Source organism: Scatophagus argus, chromosome 18 (genome assembly GCF_020382885.2).
Source record: "Scatophagus argus isolate fScaArg1 chromosome 18, fScaArg1.pri, whole genome shotgun sequence".
Lineage (NCBI taxonomy): Eukaryota > Metazoa > Chordata > Actinopteri > Scatophagidae > Scatophagus > Scatophagus argus.
The window spans coordinates 9,525,262-9,551,164 of NC_058510.1; the positions used below are offsets into that span (position 1 = coordinate 9,525,262).

Genomic DNA, 25,903 nt, shown 5'->3' on the forward strand with positions numbered 1-25,903 from the left:
AGCAGGAACTTCTTGTCCAAAAATGATGAGCTCCTCAGGGGAGACTAACTCAGTAGATAGGAGCTACTTCTCACTGAATACTAATAAGTGCATGATGCAATGAAGTACTTTACAACACATTGTGGTTTTGCTAAGTAAAGTGTTTGGTGGAAGGTAAAGTGCATACCTAATGCATGCCATAGTCATGATGACGTAATGCATGTTTATCACGTATTCACAGTGGGCTTTCGTCTCCCCAGCCAGAGAAAGGCGGGCCAACCACGCCTGGTGTTGGAATATAAAAAGGAGTGAGCTTCGTATCTTTCACTTCACTCCTTTTCCTCTGCATGCAGTGTGACTGAGGTGGAACATTCAAGTCTGTAAGTATACTTTTATACTGATGGATGGATTCATAGATTACTGTGCATGATTGGTTTAAAGCATGAAGAGGTCATTGCATTTACTGTTTAATATGTGCTGATGACTTTTATCACGACTGCATAAGGCTTATTCTGGGTAAAAACTCAGGTAAAAAGATAAAGAACTATTATTCCATACAACAAAAACAAAACAACAAAGTTTGTCAGTGGTGGACAAATGAAACAGCAAACAAACTGAAAGAGCATGTGCTTTAAATGCATTTTTACTAGTTCTAGTTGTTACTTGTTCTAGATGAATACAACACAAACTTCCTTTCTGTTGCAGAATCATGAGCAGGAACTTCTTGTCCAAAAATGATGAGCTCCGCAAGGGAGACTTCTTGGTGTCCAACAATGGAGAGTTTAAGGCGATTTTCCAGGTGACCAACTCAAGACATTTATCAGTATGATACATGCAAAAGTGACAGAACAAGTGCTTTTAAATGCTGATAACAGTCAAATGTCTCTTTCTCTGCCTGCAGGATGATGGCAACTTTGTCATATATGGCTGGAAGCCTGTGTGGGCTTCAGACACTTATGGATCCGATGCTGTCCGTCTGTGCATGCAGGCTGACTGCAACCTGGTCATGTACAACCCGCAAGATGAGCCCAAATGGCACACAAACTCTTCCAAATCCAGTTGTAACATGTGTCGTCTTCAGCTGACCGATGACGGCAGACTGCTGGTGTACAGGGAAGCTGACGAGATTTGGAACTCTGCTAACTCCAAAGGCATGAAGTAATAAAAACATCTGAATGTCAGCTTGAGTTACTCAGTAAAGCTGCCTGCCATGTAAACTGGAACCAAATAAAAAATTAAATTCTGCATCACAAGTATGTCTCTGCGTCTCAGCTTCTTGTACTCTTTACTTGAAACAGAATGAATGGTAAACATACTGAATAGATCCTATGTGTGATTTTAGCTTCATTTCTAATGAGCTGAAAACCATTAAAACATGGAAAAATAAGAAGGAATATGAAAGAAATATGAGCTTTATAGTATCTATCTATCTATCTATCTATCTATCTATCTATCTATCTATCTATCTATCTATATATGCTAATGGGCAGTTGATCTGCACCTTGCCTTTGTGTTTTGTAAGCTGATTTGATGGTTCGCTTGATTTTTTACTTGTCACGACAGCTGAAAAATAGATGAAGGGCAGAAAAAAAAGAACAATATTTACCTGGAAAGCTCAAACCCAAAACTGCAAGGTGTGATCTGTTTAGAGTCTGAAGTTCAACTTTTGGGACTTAACTTGCCTCAAAAGGCAATAATTTCAGATTTACCGTGTATCCAAAACTCTTCTTGCTGTTTGTTTTTACAGTAGCTCTAGAGGTGATGGATTCCTGAGTCTTTAGCAAAAACCTGGCACATAGAAAACTCCCTTCAGACTTTTGTTCATCCGTTCACCCACACTCAAATCCTGTCTTGTTATCCTTTATTCCTGTAATGAAGAAAAATGTCCGGGGTGGGGTTAACCTTTAAAATATTTTGAATTCGCTGCCAAAAGAGCTTTGACAGTAATCCAATGTGTGGTGTGTCAACTTGTGAAAACAAAAAAAAATGTATATACGCTGCATTTCACACACTCTACCCTCCACTCTTGTATTCTGAGCACTAAGTACTCTGATGTTAAGTTAGAGGGATGCAAAAGTTGGTTCTTCATTTGGTTTCAGTTCTGCATTGCAGGTTCCCAAGAATTAATGAAGAAACAAAACTATATACACATAATGTATAGCTGAGGCCATGACCTGTATTTGAAAGAAATAGAAAGAAAAATAGAAAGAAAAAAAAAGAAAGAACGAAATCTCTGAAAAATACTGTACATAATGTATGTGCATGCTGGCAATGCCTATTAAAATGGACACAATCTGAAATCACTGAAGTGATAGTTAGTTGCTGTCGAGCGTCCGTCAGACTGGTAACTTTGAATTAACTTATATCTTATTTACTTTGGGGCGGCAGAAACAAGAGAAACAACGCACCGACATACTATTACCTTTCAAGTTGTTATGGCAAAGACGTTAGTGACCAGTTTTTTTTTATTTCATCCAGGAGACTCAAAGTCATGGTAGCATTTGTTTGGTCGTGTTTCTGGTCACCTGTTGAATCTAAGTCCAATCATTATGATCAAAACTCAGGGCCATGACTCTGATTTTCCTTTCCCTAGTCTGTCTCCAACGCAGCCTCCGCCTTCTGCCAGATTGTCATATCTGCTAGGTGGTAGATATCAATCAGCTGCTATTTGCAATTTGTGCATTTGGTCAGGATTCAATTGAAAACAACATTTTTAAGAAATTTAGAAGAAATGTTTATAGAAATATAGAATTTCAATGAAAACAGTGTGAAATCTACAGTTATGATTAAACAAAATCAAAATCAAACTATTGTTTTTGCCACAGCAAAACTGACAGCCAACTACACAAAGCGATAATATCAAATGAAAGCTAGCTGCCCCTGCTGTCCCCAGATAAAGCTAATCTTATTGACTTAGTGACTGTATTATACAGTCACTTGTTTTACATGATATATTTTTAATTAATTGATATCTGAATCTACTTTCACTTTGATATTAAATACATTGTTTTTTGGAATCCATTGTCAAAATAAAAGAAAAATTATATTCACTGTGATTCAATTTATAGAAATAATAAAAAGGGGAAAACATCTGAATGGGTGAACACTTTTTATAGACACAGGCCTGTCCACAATAGGCTGATTGATGGGCCTCTGGTATTCCTGCTTGCAGCTTTCTAGAGAACCACTCAACCAAACTGCTTCACACTCAACAATGAGTGTGCAGAGATACATAAACTTTAGCACTAAAGCTCAAATTAACCAACATCTATTTAGGTGTAACCTTCCCTAAAATTGCATTTTTTTCCTGAGGTGTCCGTTTCTGTAATGCAAACCATTTGACAAATACTGTTAGAATAGTAATAGTATCATCATGAGTGTGAGCTAGAAGCTGAAACCACCAGAACTTAGGTGGAGATTCAGATGGTATAACCTGAACTGACCTGAACTGTAACATCTGCCAGAGAAGCTGCTTTGTTAACAGTTAACAGGTGTTCATAGATTAAGTGTTCATACACATGTGAGAGTGAGAGCGGAAAGTTATGTAAAATAGCCCAACATCACTTCATCAGGACAATGCTGCCACACAATGTCAAAACACAGTAAGCACACATTTGGTCAAAATTTGATTGAGATCAGATCTTGACTTCTTTCAGAAACATCTATAGAACGGTGAAAAATACAATTAATAAACAAAAAATAAAATAAAATATATCGCATTTGATGAACAGACATTTTGGGAAGTCACTTTGAGGCGTTTTTTTTTAATATATCCAAATATGTGTCCACAGTGTTTTGACTCTAGCATTTAGACTCCAGCATTAACCTGATAAGTGAAGTAAACCAATTTTACATAACTTTCTGCTGTCACTCACACATGTGTATGGGCACTTAGTCTATGATAACCTGTTAACTTGTGCAAAGCAGCTATCTGCTCCGTTGTAGCTCAGTTATTAGACCACAATCAAACAGTGACACATGTATACATCGTGAAAGTTTGCTTTTATTTTATTCCTGATTACACAGCAGGTAGCTTTCTGTAATTCATGCTGAGATGCGAAGAGGACTCGGAAAAGCTTTTCGTGTCATGACATCATTTCACAATTTGTTGCCTTTGGAGTCATCAGAGCTCCAGATTTTTTCAGCTTCCCTGTACAGCTCCAGTTTGCCATCATTGGTCAGTTGCAAACGGCACATGTTGGACTCAAGCCTGTAGGTGCTTGTGTTCCATCTGGGCTCGTCGTTCTGGTTGTACATGACCAGGTTGCAGTCTCCCTGCATGCACAGGCGGAAACCATCAAATCCGTAAGTGTCTGAAGCCCACACAGGCGTCCCGTTAGTATAGATGACAAAGTTACAGTCATCCTGCAGGGCGGAAACAGAGCATGTTATCAGAATTTAATAAAACAATGAAAATAAAATCTTTCAAATTTATTCATTTATTTTTAATTTAAGAAAAGCTGGTAAACAATGTCTTAAAAAAATCTGATGTACTCACCTGGAAAATAGCCTCCCACTCTCCATTGTTGGACCTCAGGGAGTCTCCCCTACGAAGCTCATCATTTTTGGACAAAAAGTTCCTGCTCATGATTCTGCAACAAAAAGAAAGTTTGTGTTGATTCATCTAAAACACTTTAAAATACACCGAAAAAGCATATTGTGTGAGTTGGTTTGTAGTTTCATTTGCACATCATCAATGACTTTGGTTTTACTGAACTGTAGTTTTCTTTTCACATTAGATTGCAACCCACAATGAACAACATAATTACTTGTTACTAATATAAATGTTATATGAGATTTGACGGTAAACCTCCGTGATTTCTTTTGTGCATTAAACTAATCTGGCAGATTAATGTATGAATCCATCCATCATTCAGTGCACAAGTACAAAATACTCACAGGCTTGAATGTCCCACCCCAGTCAGACTGCAAGCAGAGGAAAACGAGTGAAGTAAAACACATGAAATTCAGCCCATTTTTATATACCTAAGATTGGGGAAGAGAGAGAAGGTGGGCAGAGAGGGAGGAGCCATGTCACTGCTGACAACCAGTCAAACTAACAATGAATCATCCATTATGATGAAAGTAATTCTGGTTACACAGTTACTTTAATAATGTTAGGTATTATATTTTAACCACAATAAACTTCAGTCAGGAAAAATCTGAATATTTGACTTATAAAGCTTTTGTCCTGCAGGTATACCAGACTAACATCTATTTACATATCACGATAATGATATCTGGCTGACACTCATGCTGATACTGCTATCGTTCTAACACTCATTGCCAAGATGTTTGCCCCACAAGTGAAACTGGTCTGGTGAACTTATTATTTATGCAGAGCTTTGTAGTTGAGTTCTAGATAGGTAGATACTATTTTATTATATTTCTTATATTTTTTATTCTTATCATGTTAAATATCTCAGATCCTGAAACTCTTGTACCCTGCTGTTGTAACACTGTAATTTCCCCTTTGTGGGACAAATAAAGGTTTTCTTATCTTATCTTATCCTAAAGACTTGGACAAGGAAGCATGGATCAAGAAAAAAAGCAGAACACACTCACACACAGACACACACATTTTCTGGCTTTCAAACTGATGATACATAAAATAAGCTTTTAGTTTGTTATTGTAGAATGAAAGAGTGTTGATTTGAATATTGGTTTAACAAAAATCTCGAGTTTCAGGATTTTATGTTTTAGAAAGAAAAAAGGGCATTATATGTTAACTTACTTGAACGCATTTTAAATATAAAGTGATATTATATTCTATAGAAAAATAATTAATGGACTAATACAATGATGCGTATAAAGGAAGCCTGTGTGCACACACATTTGTCCAGCCACAGACTGAACAGTTATTTACACCTTTTGCTTAAATTTTAAGACTTATGGATATACTGACAAAAAGTCTTTGTGGACGCTAAAGCTGCAATTATTGGAGTCTGTAGTAGCTGATTTCGTCAAAAATGGGAGACACAAAATCCTGAAACTCAAGATTTTTTTTTTTAAACCAAAGCCCCATTCACATTCAAAAACACAATTTTCAACTCAACGCTCTTTCATGATGTGCGTGTGTGTGTGTGTGTGTGTGTTCTTCTGTCCTTGTGAGCTGCCACAAGTGAATTAATAAAGTTCATCTTATCTTATCTTATCCTCTTGATCCATACCATACATACCGTACCAGACGGTCATGAGCTCACATCCTGATTTTATGCCTCCAGTGTTGAGTCAGAGGTCCAAATTATTTCAACTTCCTTGTACAGCTCCAGTTTGCCGTAATTAGATGACTTTTTTCAAAGCAGACTTCCACAGAACTGATCAGTGCACTTTATTGTAACACTTTAACCTTGTACTGACTTCTGACTAAAAGTTTCACTTGCGATGCAAACATCTTGCCAAAGAGTGTTAGATTAATCACAGCAAAAAGTGCAAAATCACAAGAGTTTTAGTTTGTTCTTGCTACTTCCAATAAGTGCAATCTGTTATTCTGCATATCTTAATTGTAATGCTGTGGCCCCAGTTTTATTTTGTTTCAATATAAAACAAAAAGGAGAAATGATATATAGCCAGCTTCTCCCTTATGCTCTATTTCACTGCTTTCTTCATTGAGCTTTAGAGAGTATTAAGTGGGAGCTTTTACAAGAGAGATATATTTCATCAGTAGAGGTAATACAGAGCACTAATAATTTATAACATCTCCACATGTGAGGGATGACTGTGTGTGCACACAAGATCTCCTTTTATGCACATCATTTGGTTGGTCCATTGTAAAATGCTGAGAGTTTTTGAAAAACTGGTTTTCTTTCAAAGATGCAACATTAAAACTTACGCTTCAATTCTCTTCCACAAAGACAAACCAAAAGTTTATATTACTGTATCACCAGTTTTGACACCAGAACACCAGAAGAACATTCACGCAGTAATCGAAAAATTCTTTGATGAAATTGTATGAAAGTGTATGATTGACTTCCACTAAACTGACTAAATCTTTTGTAGGAGCACAGAGCACATCCTTTATTATGTTCTTGGTCATTAAATCTGGCAAGAGCCTGTTATACCTACAGGACAAAAGCTTTATAAGTCAAACATTCTGATTAATCCTGAAGTAATTGATGAATTAAAATAAAGTAATTGTGTAACCAGAATTACTTTCATCATAATGGATGACTCATTGTTAGTTTGACTGGTTGTCAGCAGTCACATGGCTCCTCCCTCTCTGCCCGCCTTCTCTCTCTTCCCCAATCTTAGGTATATAAAAATGGGTTGAATTTCATGTCTTTTACTTCACTCGTTTTCCTCTGCTTGCAGTCTGACTGGGGTGGGACATTCAAGCCTGTGAGTATTTTGTACTTGTGCACTGAATGATGGATGGATTCATACATTAATCTGCCAGATTAGTTTAATGCACAAAAGAAATCACGGAGGTTTACCGTCAAATTTCATATAACATTTATATTAGTAACAAGTAATTATGTTGTTCATTGTGGGTTGCAATCTAATGTGAAAAGAAAACTACAGTTCAGTAAAACCAAAGTCATTGATGATGTGCAAATGAAACTACAAACCAACTCACACAATATGCTTTTTCAGTGTATTTTAAAGTGTTTTAGATGAATCAACACAAACTTTCTTTTTGTTGCAGAATCATGAGCAGGAACTTCTTGTCCAAAAATGATGAGCTCCGCAGGGGAGACTTTCTGGTGTCCAACAATGGAGAATTTAAGGCGATTTTCCAGGTGAGTAACTTAAGATATTTATTAGACTGACACATGTTTGTCTGTGTAACAGTTAATACAAAAGTAAAAGAACAAGTGCTTGTAAATTAATTTTCTGACGACAGTCAAATGTCTCTTTCTCTGCCTGCAGGATGATGGCAACTTTGTCGTATATGGCTGGAAGCCTGTGTGGGCTTCAGGCACTGATGGATCGGATGGTTTCCGCCTGTGCGTGCAGGGCAACTGCAACGTAGTTATGTACAACCAGCAAGATGAGCCCAGATGGAGCACAGGCACTGGCAAATTAGAGTCCAACATGTGCCATCTGCAACTGACCAATGATGGCACACTGGAGCTGTACAGGGAAGCTGAAAAAATTTGGAGCTCTGATTAAACCCGAGAAGCATAAAATCATGACAAGATCTCCCGAGAGGCATTTTGAAAATGAATGTTATCTTGTCTTAAATGTCATCTTTGGATGTCAGCATGAATTACAATAAAGTTCCTTGCTATGTAAGCTGGAATTGAATAAAAACAAACTTTAACAATGTATACATTTGTGTTTTTACTCTTCTGAGTAATACTTCAACAGAACCGTTTTACTTGTGATGCAAACATCTTGGCAGAGAGTGTTAGAAAGATAGCAGCATCAGCATGAGTGTCAGCCAGAAGTGTGGGGTTCAATGCGCCAACACTTTGGTGGAGGATCAGCTGGTCTAATAACTGAATTACAGCATCTGCCAGGAAAGCTTCACAGCACAAGTTCACAGTTTATCATAGACTAAGTGTTCAGAAAGCAGAAAGTTGAGTAAACCTTCCAGAACTTTGCAGGTTCTGTTCCAAGAGTATTCATTTGCTCCCTTTTGAGTAAAAAAAAAACAAAAAACAAGGAAGCAGAGACTTTTAGGTTTGTGATACAACAACCAGGATGTAAGTTTACGTCTGAGTTACTTTGCCATTCATTGAGCCAAGAGGAACTTGACAGGTAAAAATGAGAGAAAACAGTGCAACTGCAGCAAGGCACCACAAGATGTCATGCTGATCCTACTGCAGTGACCACGCATGGCTCACCAAGCGTGCATTAACAGGTCTGTGGTTACACGCAACTGCTTTACATTAAAAAAGAAGAAGATTTAAAAAAAAAAGAATTCAGTTTAAATATTAAATAATTCTTCACTCTGTACTCTGGTATGAGATTTTCAAAATGTTTCACAAATGTAAGGATCTGCTGCTTTTCCTTTTGATTATTTAAAGTTGTCATTAGGACTTTTGTATTGGACAAAACAAGCATTGTGAAGGTGTGGCTCTGGGCTCTGAGGGTTAGTGTTAGTGATTGTGACAGTATTTCTCACTATTTTCAGAGAATTTAACAAACCAACAAACAAACAAATAATGATTAGTTGCAGTTCTCTACATAATAATTCAAAATGAGCTTTACCTCAACCAGCTGCTGTAAATCCTGCTCACATTAATGTATATGTATTAGTAATCTAATGAAATGTGATGATGTAACAGTATCATGTTCCTGCAGTATTTTACTTTAGGTACGTTTTCCTGATTTCCTGTACTTTTGCTCAAGTAACATTATCACTATTTTACCTACAACAGAGTAACTGTGCAGTGTAGCAGTGGGACATATACTGAAATAAAGGATCTGAATCCTTCCTCCCCTTGCTGTTGACTACTCATTATTGTGTTGGTGCTGTGGCTACCCCATTACTATTGCTACCTCTTCCGAAGCCCCATTTTGTGCCCTACCAGACGCGCCTCGTCTAGACAGCGTCACTGTCTGCTCTGCCGCTTGTGCCAAGAGTAAATCTCATTAACAGTGAGAGGAATTGGCAGAACAGGGACTCACTCACAGGCTCTCTGTGGGCTAAAAATAGAAGAAGAGCATGATTACTCGATAGATCTGTGATTATAACTGAACTGTTAACCAGTGAAGATGTGATGCTATTTCCACTGAGGTGCTGACAGTGAGGCCATGTGAATGAATGGTGAGCCATGAAAATTGAGTGGGAGCCTGCAGATGATGAGGTAGAGTGGACCAAATGTATAAAAAGTCAAATGATGTTTCATCTAAAACAAGCCACCAGGTGAAAAGATTATGAAGTAAATGTACTTCATTCTGTGTATTATGTCTCCACATGATGGCTTGTGCTACAGCTTTACCTCCAGAGGTATTTTCAAACCAGATCCACTAGATGGCAACAAGGTTCACACTAAAAACATCAGTTCTCCTGAAGTAATACACACCACTGGGTGATACTTAAAAACACAGACTGAGTACCGTATTCTTGCTGGATTGGGCTCAGGAGGATACAAACAGTCACAGGTTTTTACATTGAGGGCTGCAACTGTCAACGTCAGTGACAGCAGCCATTTAGTGTCCAGAAAACGACTTCAAGGAGGTGCAGTTTGGAAGATAGACAATAAAACCCGTGCAGATTTTGTGTCGGTGGCAACTTTCTCCATATCTACTTCATGTTTCTCTTTTCCTCAGGTGGTCATCGTCTGATTAACCCTAAAGAAACTCAACTTCCCTGAAATGTCCCTGTAATCATTTTTACTTGTCTTCTGTCTTTATGCACTTTTTGTATATCATCTATTGATACGTTGAGCACTGATGGGAATGTCGGTGGTTTGATCCCTGGTCCCTGAAGGCAGCGTGTCAAAGTGTCCACTGGCAACATGCCGAGCCTTGCTTTGCTTAACCAGCCACAGGGGATGCACAGACAAGTCCATTCCTGGTTGCCGGTCCCAAGCCTGGGGAGGACTGCTTCAGGGAGGACATGTTTATTATAGAACTTAGCAGGTACCAGTATTGATGACCTGCATTTAATGAGTTAAATGTTTGCCACACTGTTCATTACTTCAAGCAGCCATATGAACTTATTATCATTTTCAGTTTACTGTATGCAGTGTATTCTCCTTTGTGTTATTTATTTATTTTTTTAATTAAAGCCCTGCAGCACTGAACATGCTGTATTAACAGTCTTCATGGTGGGCGATGAATCTGAAGGTTTTAGTTGGAGCTTGCCCGTAACACCTTCTGCTGAACAATTTGAACAATTTTAATCCGCAGGCCACTTCTTAGTAATATATTGGCCAAGATTTTACCACAAGAAGTCAGTGAAATATAAAATCAGCTGGCGTTTATAGGTTTAACGCTGTGCTTTCTGATGAGCGTACAACCAGAGCCACATTAGGCCACAGGCCCTCATCGTGAAGGTACAAAAGGCTCTTTGTCTTTTTATTAACATATTAACCAGCCAGGCCCTTCTGATGCCCTGTTCTGGTTTTAACGTTCTGGTTTTAGTGAATGTTGCTGTGTTCTCGGCTTGAATGCAGATTTTATTGATCTGGTTTGGGTTTATGCTGCAATACATAAGCTACAATTAAGAAACTTGTCTCTGAGCATACTGAGACAAATGATATAATACCATATAAAATATTACAAACCATAAACTGGATATAATGCAAACCAGATATTCGGCATGATATTAAATTGAAGCAACACTTAAAAGCTGATGCCACTTATATCTATAGCAGGCTGACTGTACATAACAAAGACTGCTGCAGGGTCACAGGGTGGCCACCAGAGTCAGAAGGTGACACATATCTGGCTTGTTAGTTCCACAGAAGGATCACCAAAAGGACCCAGTGGGCACAAGCTTTCAGCGACGGTTGACATTTCGTGTAGGCAAGTCAGTCAAATAATCAGAATGAGAATAATGACCTCAAAGAGACACAAAATGGCAACCAAAACACAGCAAAGTACCACAAAGTGACACAAAACAGGCATACATACACGTGCAAAATAACCAAAAAGATCTAAACAGATACACCAAACAACCACAAAGGCAAGTAAAATGACTGAAAACTGATGAATTCACTGGGTTGGGTTGGCCGGTATGAGTCTTAAGTTTGGGAGCCACCGTGTGGATGGATGGATGATCTGTTTTAAAATTTTAGACACATTTGACCTATTTTACAAATGAAACCGTGCGACCCTTCCCTGTCAAAACTCTGACTTGCTCCACGTTGAGATGATGGTCACGCGCATAAGACACCATGTACGTTTTAGCTTCCTGACTGGCTCGGTTTCTATGCCTCCCCAAATACACTGTGCGCGCATACTGGTGACTTTACGGTACTCCATCCCTCTGCGCACCGTGCCTGGCAGGAGCCCACTGCTTCAGATCCAGCAGCAGCGCCGACAATGACGCGTGTGGAAGATGGTCAAAAAAAGAGCTCCCTGCCTTAAACCAGACATCTGAGGCGAGCAGTGGCCGCACTGGGAACCGCTCTGCTTCACCGACTGTGCATTTTTTTTCCACTGTGGAGAGTCGGATACACAGAAAACCATTCCGCAAGCTATTTTGCATGCAGTCCACAGGGCGCATGAAGTCTGGGATATAATTTTCCACCGTGCTCAGTACGTCCAGCGTCCTTGCAATGTGTGCACTGCTAGTTTTCATCTAAAGGAGGTGTGGCGGTTTTACTTTCTGCCTGAGAAATGCCTACATATCATTTTTTTTCAACATCCATGTTTCTCTTTGAGATGTTTTGAGCGCCAAGGGGGCTGAGAGCGCCTGGTGTCGTAGGGGCGGCTGGTGGGGTTTGTTCCCTGCGCAGACAAACGGCTGATAGTCTCTGCGCTACCGCTCGTCTCGTCTGATCCACAACAACACGACAGAGAGACAGACAGACAGACAGTCCAGGGTTGAGGGAGGCGGGGAGGATTCTGGGGTGGAAATCTGGAAATATACGGCAGTAAAATGACGATGTCCGTCCCGGAGAGAAAATCAGGATCGGAGGGGAAGGAAGAGGAGAGCGAGGATGAGAGTGAAATCCTGGAGGAGAGCCCGTGCGGCCGCTGGCAGAAACGGAAAGAGCAGGTTGGTCGGTTTGTCTGAGTGTGTGTGTGTGTGTGTGTGAGCGCTTTTCCTTAAAGTGCACGCAGTTTGCTCTTTGATCGGGACATAAATCAGTGAAGTCGCCCTTTTTGATCATGACGGACATCCTCTGTTATGCAATTCTTGATCCAAGCCGAGGTGTTATTTCCTCATGGTGTTTTGCACCATAAACCTAACACGGTGGCATATCCGTTGATCTGCTTAGCCTACATGAAGTCTATTTCAATGGGACAAGAATAGTTTGTTTATTTCACCCCCCCTCTGCTCCTCCATCCGCAGGATTTCTGTTCAGGATCTTGTCTTGACTCCGAAACCGAGACCTGGAGTTTATGAGTCCATTAATTCAGTGTTGCAAATCACACCAACATGCTGTGGGCGTGCACACAAGCCCGACACCTTCTCTGTATGTTGTATCATAGAAGCATGTGAGAGGGAGAGAAACGCAGAATTGTTTTATTATTCAAACCATAGCTCATATAAAGGACAACCAGTCAGTTTTATTTAGATGGTCAGTTACTGGCAGCTGTCAAACACTTGCATGAGTAGGTTTTTTTTAATTATTATTTTATGTCATTGAAAGGTGGATTTTTCTCAGTTTAGGACTGCTGGTTGGACAACACGGGCAGATGTCACCTTCAGTTTAAAGAATCTGCGATGATGTGAGATGTTCCACAATCTTTTGACATTTTAAAGCCAAAACGATGACGGTGCATCAGTTATTCAAGAAGCGCTCAACAAAATAATTTGAAATGAACGTAACTGTTTGTTGCAGCATTTCTGTCACTTATTGATTCATTTTATTAATCATGCCGTCTGTAAAAGATGAAGGGGACTTCAGAATAGTTTTTTGTCTCACCAATAGTCCAGAATCCCCAAAATAGTCAGTTTACGATTGCCTTAGACAAAGAAATGCATCGGATTCTTACAGTTTAGAAGCTGGATCTCAGGAATGTTGAATTTACTCTCACAAGTAATGCATTATCTAAATAGTTCCAGATTTTCTGTAGATCCACTAATTGATTAATCAGCTAGTTGTATCAGCTCTAATATTAATTTTATTTTAAACTTATAATCCCTCTGTCTTTAACTTGATTCTTGGAAAGAAATAAATTTGTCATTGCAGCTCCTAAAGGCGTTCAGAGCAGATTCAGACAAGTCGTTGAAGGGCCAGTTTGTAGGCAGAGCAGTTGAAGGCTTCTGTGTTTGTGGCTGAGGTAATTACAGGACAATTTATTCTGCTTGTAATATTATTGAGGGTATAAGTCCCTGTTTATCCCAGATTTACAGCTATATTTATACCACCTTTCCACATGAGGATCAGCAGCAGCTGGGCTGTTCAGAAAGCAACCCGGCAGCCTTGCCTGAATCTTCTTCTGCCAAATAATCTCATGTTCATTTCATGTCAACATCAAAGACACAAAATGAAACACAGTCTGTGAGTCTGAGTCTGTGACAATCACCTGTTCACATGTTCCATGTGAGGACATTTCATTAAAAAAACAAAACAAAACCCAAAATTTCAGTTATTATCGTGGAGAAGAAGCAGACATTGTGAAGCAGTGGGCGTCGTCTCCGCTAACGACTGCAGATAAGGCTGAGAATTTAAGTTGAAGGTTATCTGTTGAATACACGCAACGTTGAACACTGCGACCACCTGACCTCACTGCCATTGAGGATCTTTCACGTTTAACACACACACACACACACACACACACTGTGGTGGTTTTTCCACCCATTGATTAACCATCTGTATGTTTTCTGGGCCTCCTCTGCTGGCACATTTTCATTAACCCTCCACTGAAAGCACCACTTATTTAGGTCTGCTACAGTAAAAATCTATACCAGAGTATCAATGAAAAATGTATGCAGAGTAAAAAATAAAATAAACAAATTTATTTTCAATGTGGTGAACTCAGTTTGTTTTTTTACAGTTATATATTTCATCAGCTTGAACCCATAATACATGAAACTTAAGCGACTGATTTTGTTCAGTTTAAATAACAATTTCCTTGGGATCCTTAATGTGGGAAACATTACATTACATTTTAGACATTTTGTTAAAGATATAAGGTTCAGACTCGACAATTTTTTTTTTTTTTTTTTGTAAATTTAACTAATGGTTTGCCTTGAAAATGAAAAAATGACCATCATAAAGCCCAAAACCACATGATGACATCTTCAAATTACTCATTTTATTCAATGAGCAATCCAAAAATTAAATAAAAAAGGTATTCAGTTTACAACAACATAAAGCAGGCAATATCACCATGATAGACCTTTCAGAAGTCCTTAAAATAGGGGCTTAACTAACCACTATTTTCAAGACAAGACTAGACAACTTTATTTGTGTAGCCCATTTTTACAAGCAGTTTGTCTCAAAGGGCTTTACAGTATACGTTAATTTGTTATTTATATATTTTTTCAATGAAATTTAAAAAAACAAAGGTCTGTGAAATGTCAGAAATCGGGAAAAAAAAATCTCCTAAAGCCCAGCATGAAGTCATCAAATTGCAAGTTGGAAAAAGGAAACGTGACCTGAAAAGTGACTTAAATGAATTGAACATACGATAGCAGTTGACTTTCATTATTGTTTATTGACTAATCATATAATCGACTAATCTTTTCAGCTCTAAACCAACAAATCCACACATTTATGGCATCTTTGGTTGATGAAATGACTTTAGACAATTGGCCAGCTGTCAACATTTTTCTAGACTCGTCTTCTGTTGATTGACATTTTGATGAATTGATTTATCCCGGCAGCTTATAGTCAGTATTTATCTTACCGTCACAACAGTATTGTGACTGTGTTGCAGTTACTGCAATGATGATGATATTTTTGGTACTGCGCCCGCCAGTTTAAAAAAACACAATTTGCTCCCATTGTAACTCAATATTTCACTTGAATTCTCACCTGGACGTGGCTCACTGACGTTACCTGTCTGGGGACAAGCCGAGCCAATAAGTGTTAGTGCTCCAACAGGTTAACTCTATAGCTGCCTTTGAAGTCGCTCCTGTGTTGACAGATCAGTAAGTTTGCACAGAATCTTAAAAGCGCAGAAGACACGTTGGATGGCTGTGCAACGGGCCCGAGTGTGTCTGAGCGTCAGGCTTGAAATGCACACGAATGCTTCGTAAAATAAGTCAGTGGGTGAAAGTTCAGAATCCACGCTGCCATATCTGTTATTCAACTCAGGCATTAAAATAAACACAGGGCACAGTCACATGGCCTGCACATGGTACTGTAGCCTTGTTTTCTCAGCAGGCGGGAATGGTTTTACATTTTTTAAACTGCCTTCAAAGTCAGTTCATTCCTCTTGACTCAACACACAGAGCTTTGATTCTTTTCCGAGCGGTGCTGGTGTGACTGGAAAGCAAAATGGCGTGAGCTCAAGCATAGCAACTATAAAGACAGTTGTTTGCATTGTGGTTCATTGGGGAAAATCTTTCCCCGGATCAGGTGTTTGTGCGAAAAGCAACAGAAAATGTTCTCTGAAACCACATGACAAGAAACTTATTTTTCTTTAAACTATTTTCTTTCCAAGTTGCAGTTGGTGGACGATTATTGCACATGATGTCGAAATGCTGCTCTCTTTGTTTACATGATTGGTTAGGAAAGCTTCATGTCACCAGCAAAATGATTTACAGTGTCAGGATTTGTGATCGGTGGCACGTATCCTTTGACTGAGTCATCTCTGCTCTCCCGAAATGGCGACATCTGGGCTGACACACAAGTTTTACACAGACAAGTCAGTGACTCAGAAAATATTGATGTTGAGACATGACTGACAGAAACTGCCCTCTTGTTTGCAGTTCATCTTTAATCTTTCCAGAAAATGCATAGAGATCAGACGCTGGATGCTCTGAAGCTGAGATTTTCAAATGATTATGCGCAACCTGAATGAGTGATACTGTGCCATGTGAAAGGGACAGGTGGGACGTCACCTGCTCATTTGGCAATCTTATTAACCCTGTGAACAGTTGGGTCCACAGCAGTGGCTGTGACAGTTCAAGGAGACCTTCATGGACACCTTACTGTCTGATTTATGCAAATTTGCACTCATTCTCAGAGTCGTAACTCACTCAAACCTGACCACAAAGACATGTAGTGCACATTGTTACATTCAGTGTGATGAACACTTTCTGGGGATATTATTATTTATGATGTCCACAAATAAACCTCCAGAAATCTGAGATGCTTCCCTGAGAATTATACCTGATGTCTAAAAAACTGTTTTAAAGGCAAGTAAAAAGAGAATTTCAATTACACCACCTGGTAAAATTCCTGCATTCCTGAAAGAAAACAAAGGATTTCCTGTTATAAAAACTAATATCAGCCACATAAAGGCCTATTAAATGCAACTTAATTTTGGTGTCAACGTCAAAACATATGTGTAGCGTATTAAACGTGAGTTTTTTTAAGGTAGCTAGCTAGCCGGTTACGTCAATCAACCCATATTATTTCCATAGGTTCGAATGACGTACGCAAACATGAGCCACTGCAGTAATGGAAGTGAAGTTAAAAATGGTATGGTCCTCGTTAGGGATAGATGAAATCATACTCAGATTCTTCCAGGTGTGAATATGGGGAATATATTGTAATATTTACCCAGGTAAGAAGAATATAAATATTTTGAAATGTTAATCACAGTCCAACCTGGACAGATTATCACTGCCCCACTGTGATATTGGCTTGATACTGCAACGTGGTAGATCTCATGAAACCACACCCATCCCCACATGGTGGTGCATCAGGAGCATAATACTCATTTCAGTAACTGCTCCCTCTTCTGTTTTAAGGACCTGTGTCCATCTGTTCACAGAGGGGATGGAAATGAGGCAGCCTGGGTCGGGCAAGACTGCATTCATTTGCGTTAATTCACCGTCAGAGATGAATATGTGAGGTTGAATGTGATGAGCAGATGCTGTTTTCTGCACTTGCATGTTAACTGAAATCCCATGCATGTGTTAGGTCTCACGTGCTTGTGTCAGCCACAGGCAGCTAGGGGTGAGAAATATGGGGGAAAAAAAATAATATTGCAGTTTCGCAAACGATATTTTGAAAAAAGCCCCCCCCCCCCCCCCCCCCCCCCCCCAATAGGCAGCAGGTTAGAATGGAGCAGGTGGACAGCAATGGAGTAAATAACAAAATGAATCATGGCTGAATTGCATTTAGCTGTTTTTTTCTCAGGGTCTTGGAATTGTGCATGCTGGCTCACAAGAAAAGAACAGAACAGAGCTATTATTGTGTTGTGAAAGAGACCTGTACTAAATGAAGCATTATTATTGTTCATCATCTAATTATGTGATGATAATGAGGTTTTCTATATATTTCTATATCTGTTTAATAGTGTGCTGTCCAGATCCTGATACATCTCAAATCTCCCAGAGCCACACTCCTTAATGAGATGGCATATATTTTTTTTGTGTAAAATATCATCACAACTTTTCTTCTTTGAAGTAATGGCAGGAAAAGTAATGGATATAAGTTACTTTAAATTTTTTCATTGATCACACAATCCACTAATTGACTAATTGTCTCATGTTTATTTACATAATTTTCTCATGGCCAATGCCAGCCACACACATCACCTTGCAGTATGTATGATATATGTCGTGTAGTACACCTCTGGTGATTTTATTTGGATGTATTCCATGTCTGAAGTTGTAAAGACGAGTCATTAAACTGAGCAAACGCGCCTTCATCACGGAGCATTGCCCCTCGTAAGCCCATGTCAAGTTGTGGCTTGCATTAAGTGTTTCCTGCCCTGAGGGGATTCTCCTAATGACTTACACCCCATAATAATCCAGCAGTGCAGGCATGTTTTCTAGTTTGACAGCTGCCCCATGAGGAATGACATCCTCTCAGATTTCCCTGGAGGGTAAACGCAGAGCAGGGGCAGTCAGCTTTGATCCACCTGTTAACTCGGCCGCTCTGCCAACGGCGGTCATCCCCGCCTGCTGCTCGGGGCTTAAGGCTTTATTAGGAATCACATTTACACCCATTCATTTTTAGAATACAAAAATAATGATTTGTACAGATGAGTCCATTGATTTTTGGCTGTTTCTTTCCACTCTAATGGAATGGCTCGAGGGATAGCAATGTCACTCTGTTGCCTGGTCTGTCTGCTGCTTTGGTCCAAACTGAAATATCTCAGCAACAATTTGATGGATCGACATGAGACTTTTCATAGGCATTTATGGTCACCAGAGGATGAATCCCGATCACTTTGGGAATCCCTTGAATTTTCATCTAGCACCACCTTGAGATTGGGCTTTCTAGTTTTCAGTGAAATATTTCAATGACATAAAATTTGATACAAATCCCCATGGCACCCTGAGGATGAATTTTGATGACTTTGGTGATCGCTTGTCTTTTTCTGTAGCATTATCAACAAGTCAACTTGTCCTGTCAAATATCTCAGTATCTGTGTGATGGATTGGCACAGAATTTTGTACAGACACTCTCATGACTTTGTTGGTTCTCTAAGTATCCCTCCATGAGGTTTCCATTAGCAGTTCTGAGCTAAATGTCTCATGTGTTGTCCACACATTCATGTCTCCTCAGGATGAATTGCGATTTATCGCCCTGAATCATATAACATCGTGATCACAGATCAGATATCATGAGCAGATATCTTCATTGTCCCACCAACTTCAGTTGTACTTTGTATTTAGTGCTATTTTGCAACATGCTAACATGCTCAGGTAAGGTGAAACATCATACCTGCTATACTTTAGCATTGTCACTGATGTTATCATTTAGCACAAAAGCACTGGGGTGCCTTAGTAAAGTTGCTGACAGCTGTAGATCCCTAAGTTGGGATCGAGAAAATTTCACTTCAAAAAGAAATTCAGACATGATATGTGAATTGCACTAAATGTGAAATTTGAAAATTTGTACTCTTAAAGTAAATTCTAAATCACAAATGGCATGACAAAAGAATTTGAAGAGCAGTAAAATAAAGAGATATGACCTACTATTCCTGTTGAGTGTACGTAGAACACACACACACATGTTTGTACAGGTGTGTCTGTACAAACAGGGAAGTATTTCATATGTGTGACTGTTGATCAAAGGTTATTCCAGCTGAACTCATCGTGTGTGAGGGAACAGCTAAGTCTTCTCTGAGCACACAAATTATTTATAAACTATAATTTACCTTTTCATGTGTGATGTCATGCACTGTATTTTACCGCCCGGTGACCCAGCTGCCAGACTGCATTTGAGAAAGCATGCTATTTTCATCATGTCTCATAGCTTTCATTGTTCAGTTCCACTACGCAGCTCCCAGTCAGTGGGGGCGTTCAAAATGAAATTGCAAATTAATGGTGTCACGCTGTTGTTCACATGAGCTAACTGTTGCCCTCCGTACGTTTGAACACATGAGGAGAATTGATACTGCTGTTACTCTCTGACTGTCATGTTTACATGCTGCGATTTCACAGGCGCCCGTGCATGGATGAGACATGTTTACACAAAACAGAAGCCATCAGCACTTATGTAGCACCTGCATGAGGGCTTTAGCTGCCGATTACTCACCAGTCAGCAAACTGTGACTAACTTCCATCTCATTCATAGCTTGAAGGAAATGTCCATCCTCACGTATACGTACTTGGTTATTGTTGGCTTGCGATACACAGTGCATTCCTTGAGCTCATTTGAGAGTTAGTGCTGCAGCTAGCATCAAAACTTCATTACAGGTGAAGAGAGGAGGGGAAAGAAGCAGTAGACTGAACTGGCTCGTCGTTTCCAGAACGAGCACCTCGTCTGTCGGCAGAGCTAAGGACTTCGTTCATTTCCGCAGATTATTAGTTTATATCTTCAAAGTACTAACTCGTGTGCGCCATATACTTTTTGCATTGCCTTCATTTGCCTTCATGTATGAGGAGTTATAATGAGCTGGAAAAGTGATTCAAAATGTCAAATTAATTAAGTCGAAGTGAGGCAGAAGTTACAGTGTATTTGGCTTCACTTCTGTGATGTATTTCCAAGTGAAATACAGTATGTGGGCGAGGCTTTGTCATCAACCACATTCTTTGGAAATTTAGGCATGTTGTTCGCTGAAATTCAAACATTCACCTCCTGTTGCGATATTGCTCTGTTAGCTACTGACAAGTGTGGTTTTAGACTGTATGAATTTTACACATATGTAGTATGTAACAAGAGAACACAGGATTAGGATTTTTAACGGCACCCTTGCCAAGTTTTTGACCACTAGGGGGGCCATTTAGCAGCGATATAAATGAGTGGTTTCATGTTTTATTGGTATTGCTCACGATTTGTTTTGCTCATGACTTTCATATTCATTCTGCTGGTTTCATGTTATTCAGCTGATTGGTGATAAAAAAAAGTATAGCAATGCAAGGTAAGGAAGAAGAAAACGGCAAGAGCTAGAAAGAAGTAATCCAAACAACATGTGTTCGATTTTTGAAATAAGTGATGCAAAAAAAGGATTTGCAGATGTTTTATGAGTGACAATAATCATGATTTTTTTTGTTAACAAGAAAACAGGTCGCCTTTAAGAAAAAATATGGAATTGTTTATTAGACATTCTACATTGCTCCATTGTAACACATGTTTATGTGTCATGATCGTTATACCCTCTTATCAAACTAATTTATACAATGTTTTGGCGTCAGAATGTTTTCGTGTCGCAATATAAGTCGTTGGTTCATGTGAAATTGATGGCTACTGTCACCTGGCTATGAAACGTGACACGTCTGGGGGTCATAAGACCGGATGGGACGCACAGAGAGGTATCTGTCAGCGTTTTCCGCTCCAGCTGTGTGAAATGGAGCTACCCACATTTTCTTGGGGAATAGCTGGCATGAAAAGGAATCCTCTCGGACTGGCTGGCATATCTGCAGGCTTTCATGTAGCTGTCACAGTAGTTCACGTCACATGACATCTGTGCCCCTGAGAAACGCCTCGCACCTACTCGAGCATGCTCTACTCACAGTCAGCAAGATCTTTGAAAGACAGCAGTTTCCTGGAGAGATTATGTGGCAACGTAATCACATTTGTATAACAAATGTTATATTTTAATATTCTGGCATCAGTCAGACTCAAATTTATGACACAGAAACACAAGTCTTAACAGTACCTTTTGGATGTGCGTAATACAAACTGTATAGTTCCATCAGTATTCACCTCTCTTTATTCTGTCAGATCAAGTAAATTTTTCTTTTCATTTATTTCACGTAATTTGGTTTCAGAAGAAAGCTGGTGATGAGCAACTGAATGATTTTGCTGTTAAGATTTATAGTCTGGTTTACTTATAATTTGATGAGATAATTTGTGATTTAAATTACTTTTGCCTCTTTTAGACTGTATTTTATTTAAGTGAAGTTCCTCTTTGGCTGCTTGTGTTTTAAGTATGAGAACTTCTTTTGTTAAATGGAATTAAAGGTTTTATAGATTTTTTTTAAGTTCTCATACTAAGTTATTGAAGAAAATTGGAGATGTCAAAGTCTGTGTTTTAGCTTTGTCACATGGAAACATAACCTGGGGAATTTTTCTGTGTCTTTTTAGACATTCTCTTGTGATTCTGATGCATCGACACATGCACACAGATCAGGTTATAATTATAGTCTTAGGTGCAGTCTAGTTCCTGTTATGCATTGTAATGTGAAGCCTTTCGTAAAGCTTTGTGAGGCCTGCCACTGTCTACGCTAAGTGCTGACTGATTCCCATAATGCCTCAGTCCTGCTGATTTAAAAGGGTTATTGCGCAGAGCAAAGACTTTGTAAAGACATTAAAGGTGCAGTTATGGTCAGGTTGCTATTGTTATTGTTACTGAATATGAGTGTTTCTCTCTCCTCCTGCTTTAAGGCAAAGGCCAAGGTCCTCCACCTCCTCACATCTGCCCTGGTGTTATGAGTGACTCCGATCAAAGAACATGTGCGTGAATATCAGCCCTAAAAACATTACACAAATCCCACTGTGTGCTCCTTCCACTGCTGGCAGCTGAGAATATGTTGCGTAAAACCTCTATAAACATGACTAGACCTCTGAGTTTTAACTAACAATAAAGGAGGGATACTGCATGAAGTTAAATATGCACATGCTTTAACGGCTTCAAAGGGAGCTTTGTTGACCAGCTGATATGAAAACTCAGTGTACAAGTTTCAAAGTGTTGATGCATTTCTCTGAACTTCAACACCAATGGCTCGTATCTCGACCCTTGAAACCAAATATGGGTACCTTTGTTAAAATGTCAAACCTGCATATAAAAAGGGGCATCAGAAAAGTGGACCTTGAGGAACACTTCACAGTCACATTTAAGGTTTAGGTTAAGGTAAAGTTAATCTTTGCATTTGAACTTATTTCAGGGCTGTTTAAATCTAATTTTGAGGATGCACCAGGTGGTTTCTCTGAAGAACCTCCTCCCATTATAGCACCCACCTCCCAGTATCAGAAAATCATATAACACTACTGAATTGGAAAACTTCTCGAAACCAAATTGTGCTAATCTGTCATTTAATGCTAACTATTTCTCCTTGACGCTACGAAAATGAGGATGCAGCATGAAGACGAGGTCCTGCATACGATTTCCAAAGCAAATCTGAATACAACCATCAGTTACTAAGCTAAATGTTTATTGCAGTGTTGTTTCTCATCACCGTTTACCCGCAGCTCAAACAGCATCCAACTCGTGCTTCACGAGCTGAAATCGCACTTCTGTCTCTCTCTACCTCACACACACACACACACACGTAAATCTGCTGTTCTTTCTATGTGGCAGACGTGATCTAATTTGCATTCAGAATTTGAATGTGTCTGTCTTGTTGTTTATGCAGCTCAGGCGGCTGAAAGTAAAGCAGGTTACCCTCATGCAGGAGCTGAATTAGAAGTGCCTCCCAGCGGCCATCAATCAGGAAGATGTCTGGTGATTTAAATATGAAGGCGCCCTGCACTGTAGGTGATGGAGAGGTCACGTTTTCTGTCTTTCTCTCTAGGAATAAAAGGGCCTGAAATGTAGTTTGCAGGTTATTATTTTGAATTACACATAGTGGATTTGGTAGAAGCAGTTTATGTTTATTGTGTTGACTGAAGGAATATGTTTGGCTATGGCACAGGAACGTTCCCATGTTTAGTCTCACTTTCAAAACAACAACAAAGCTCTCTGAAGTGCTGCAAAAACCTGAGGTGTGATGAAGGTGTTTTGAGTTTGGAAACGGGACGGGCCATTATTCCTCATCAGAAATAAATTCTTGGACTGGAGGAAGCCCTCAAATATCAGTTTTTTACTGTACAGGAAAACAGGAGCCAAAATTTTACAGATTTTTGTTGCTCTGACTTTCATTTTGATGCTTTTTTTTATGCAGGGTTGTTTTTGTTGTGAACACCTGCCTGTGACGACAGTGTTTTTAAAATCCTGTCTCCGGCCCTGGTGAGTAGAACACATATTGCTGCTCTTGGTGTCTTGTGCAGAAACTGTGGCGAGGCAGGTAGGGGTTAGATAAATATACACCAACCCCCCACGTGGTGATTTCACAGACGCTCCTATTGAGCTTTGTCTGTAACGTTACGTAACACTGACAGGCACAAAGAAAGAAGCTCGCTGTCTCTGTGCATGTCTGCCAACAGACTTTTTGTTTGACCACGTGCTGAAGAGCCAGCTCAGGTTAACTTTCACTACTCGGCTTAATCCCCCTGGAAGACAAACGCCGCATGATAAACACAACTCTTTCTGCTCTGTCATCTTATTCGTATCTACCCTCCCTCAGCCTTCTCTGTGTCTCCACATGGGGCCTTCTTAACAAGCTCAGTATCAGTCACTTGACTAATTGAGGTCTATAAACGCAACGGTAGCTGCGAGAGAGAAACATTTCTTCTTAACTGCATTCTCACACTCCTCTTAAGTGCTTTCTTCTGCTTCACAGTGTTGTTTTCCCAGCTCCTGTCTGCAGTGTTGTGAGCGAATGCCCGCCGTGAACGAGCACGCCGCAGCTACTGTACTGCTTAAACCGAGCTTTTACCGTAACTGTTGCTGGCTGGCTACCGTGGCAAATACTCTGTAAGCCTTTTGCACGGCCAAGTCTTTTGAGGTTTTTACCCTGAGTCACCTCTTTTGCTTGCTGGAAAGCTGTACTGCAGTAACCTCTGCCAGAGATGCAGAAGAGGGTGGGTGGGGGGCGGGCGGTCAGTGGAGCCCACATAACATGTTGCTCTTCCGCAGGGTTTGTAGTAGCAATGAAGCAAGCTGTGTGTGTGGATTTACAAGCATGAATTGGGTAATCCAGTGGGCTGATGTAACCCCACTTTATGGAGAACTTTAATACTTGGGCGGACTCTGCCAGACATTAAGCTTCTCTTTAAGAACACAGTCAATTGCAAGGTTTTTAAAGAAAGGGGGCCAGTTTCAGGTCAAGGTAAACGCACAGCCTGGTTAGAACTGCTGTTTCTGTTCCAAGAAGTGGACCCTTGCTGGGGGAAAAAAAATGAGCGTTTGTTGAACATTCCCTCCTTGGTTGTGTGAATGAATGAGTGAGTGGGTGAGCTTGTGGGTGAAACTGAGTGATGGAGGCCCAGCTTGAACTTCGAAGGCCTCAGCGAATCAGCAGCCCACTCCCAGTGTCCACCCCAGATCCGACAGTGAAGCCTCACAGACTTCAGTTGACGTCATCAAGTGCCAGCGCTCCCAAATTTTCAACAAGGAATGAAACAGCACTTTCACAACAGGCATTTCTGTGGCCGGCAGAGTACTGGGCTCCAGTCTCGGTGTTTGTTTCAGACAAATGGAAACACATCAGCATACTCATGCCTTCGTGGAATAAAGAAGTATCATTTTTGAAGGATTTTAGACTCCGGTGGAAACATTGTTCAGATCCTTGAATGAAGTAGAAGGACCAGTACTTGTGTTTAAAAATACTTAAGTCCTGAATTCAAAACCTCACTTAAAGCTGTAAAAGTCAGTATTTGGTTCTGACGCGGGCAAGTTGAAAAATCTGTTTGTGTAATTCACTGAGGAGACTTCTTTTGTTACTGTGTGAATGTGACATGAATTGTGAGTATGGAAAACAGCTGGATCATCAGTCTGCCTCTGAAGAGCCGTTGATGATTCATTCACATTTTCTACAGTTATGACTCAGCATGAATGTCCAACTCTACAGGAGCTGTGAAATTAGTGAATCGCGGCATCGCTGTATAAGGATGCTGGTCTGAAGGAATTTTCCTCCATGATAGATAGTGAGATAATATCTTAGTGTGAGGGTTAGACTGTGTCTGTATCTGATCACTGCAGCGTTAACCAGGAAGCAGACGCAAGGCTTTTTAACACA

The 25,903-nt window shown here is 39.8% G+C and overlaps 4 protein-coding genes across 4 annotated transcripts in view; 3 read left to right on the plus strand and 1 right to left on the minus strand.

Annotated features, from left to right (window-relative positions):
* Positions 1-244: 244 nt before the first annotated feature.
* On the plus strand, positions 245-1,232 carry LOC124049273 (mannose-specific lectin-like). Its single transcript, XM_046370681.1, has 3 exons — positions 245-359; positions 685-778; positions 881-1,232. Exons 2-3 carry the CDS (start codon positions 689-691, stop codon positions 1,139-1,141), a joined length of 351 nt encoding a protein of 116 aa, XP_046226637.1. The 5' UTR covers positions 245-359; positions 685-688; the 3' UTR covers positions 1,142-1,232.
* Positions 1,233-3,946: 2,714 nt separating this feature from the next.
* LOC124049650 (mannose-specific lectin-like) lies at positions 3,947-4,982 on the minus strand. The gene is made up of 3 exons (XM_046371547.1): positions 4,879-4,982; positions 4,478-4,571; positions 3,947-4,344 (listed from the first exon to the last, which is right to left on the minus strand). Exons 2-3 carry the CDS (start codon positions 4,565-4,567, stop codon positions 4,078-4,080), a joined length of 357 nt encoding a protein of 118 aa, XP_046227503.1. The 5' UTR covers positions 4,568-4,571; positions 4,879-4,982; the 3' UTR covers positions 3,947-4,077.
* Positions 4,983-7,213: 2,231 nt separating this feature from the next.
* On the plus strand, positions 7,214-8,249 carry LOC124049649 (mannose-specific lectin-like). The gene is made up of 3 exons (XM_046371544.1): positions 7,214-7,317; positions 7,625-7,718; positions 7,849-8,249. Exons 2-3 carry the CDS (start codon positions 7,629-7,631, stop codon positions 8,089-8,091), a joined length of 333 nt encoding a protein of 110 aa, XP_046227500.1. The 5' UTR covers positions 7,214-7,317; positions 7,625-7,628; the 3' UTR covers positions 8,092-8,249.
* Positions 8,250-11,878: 3,629 nt separating this feature from the next.
* nrbp2b (nuclear receptor binding protein 2b) overlaps positions 11,879-25,903 on the plus strand; it is a 31,100-nt gene continuing 17,075 nt past the window's right edge. Inside the window, exon 1 of the mRNA XM_046370804.1 lies at positions 11,879-12,598. Coding sequence (XP_046226760.1) covers positions 12,479-12,598 — 120 coding nt within the window. The 5' untranslated portion in view covers positions 11,879-12,478. The remainder of the gene's footprint in view (positions 12,599-25,903) is intronic.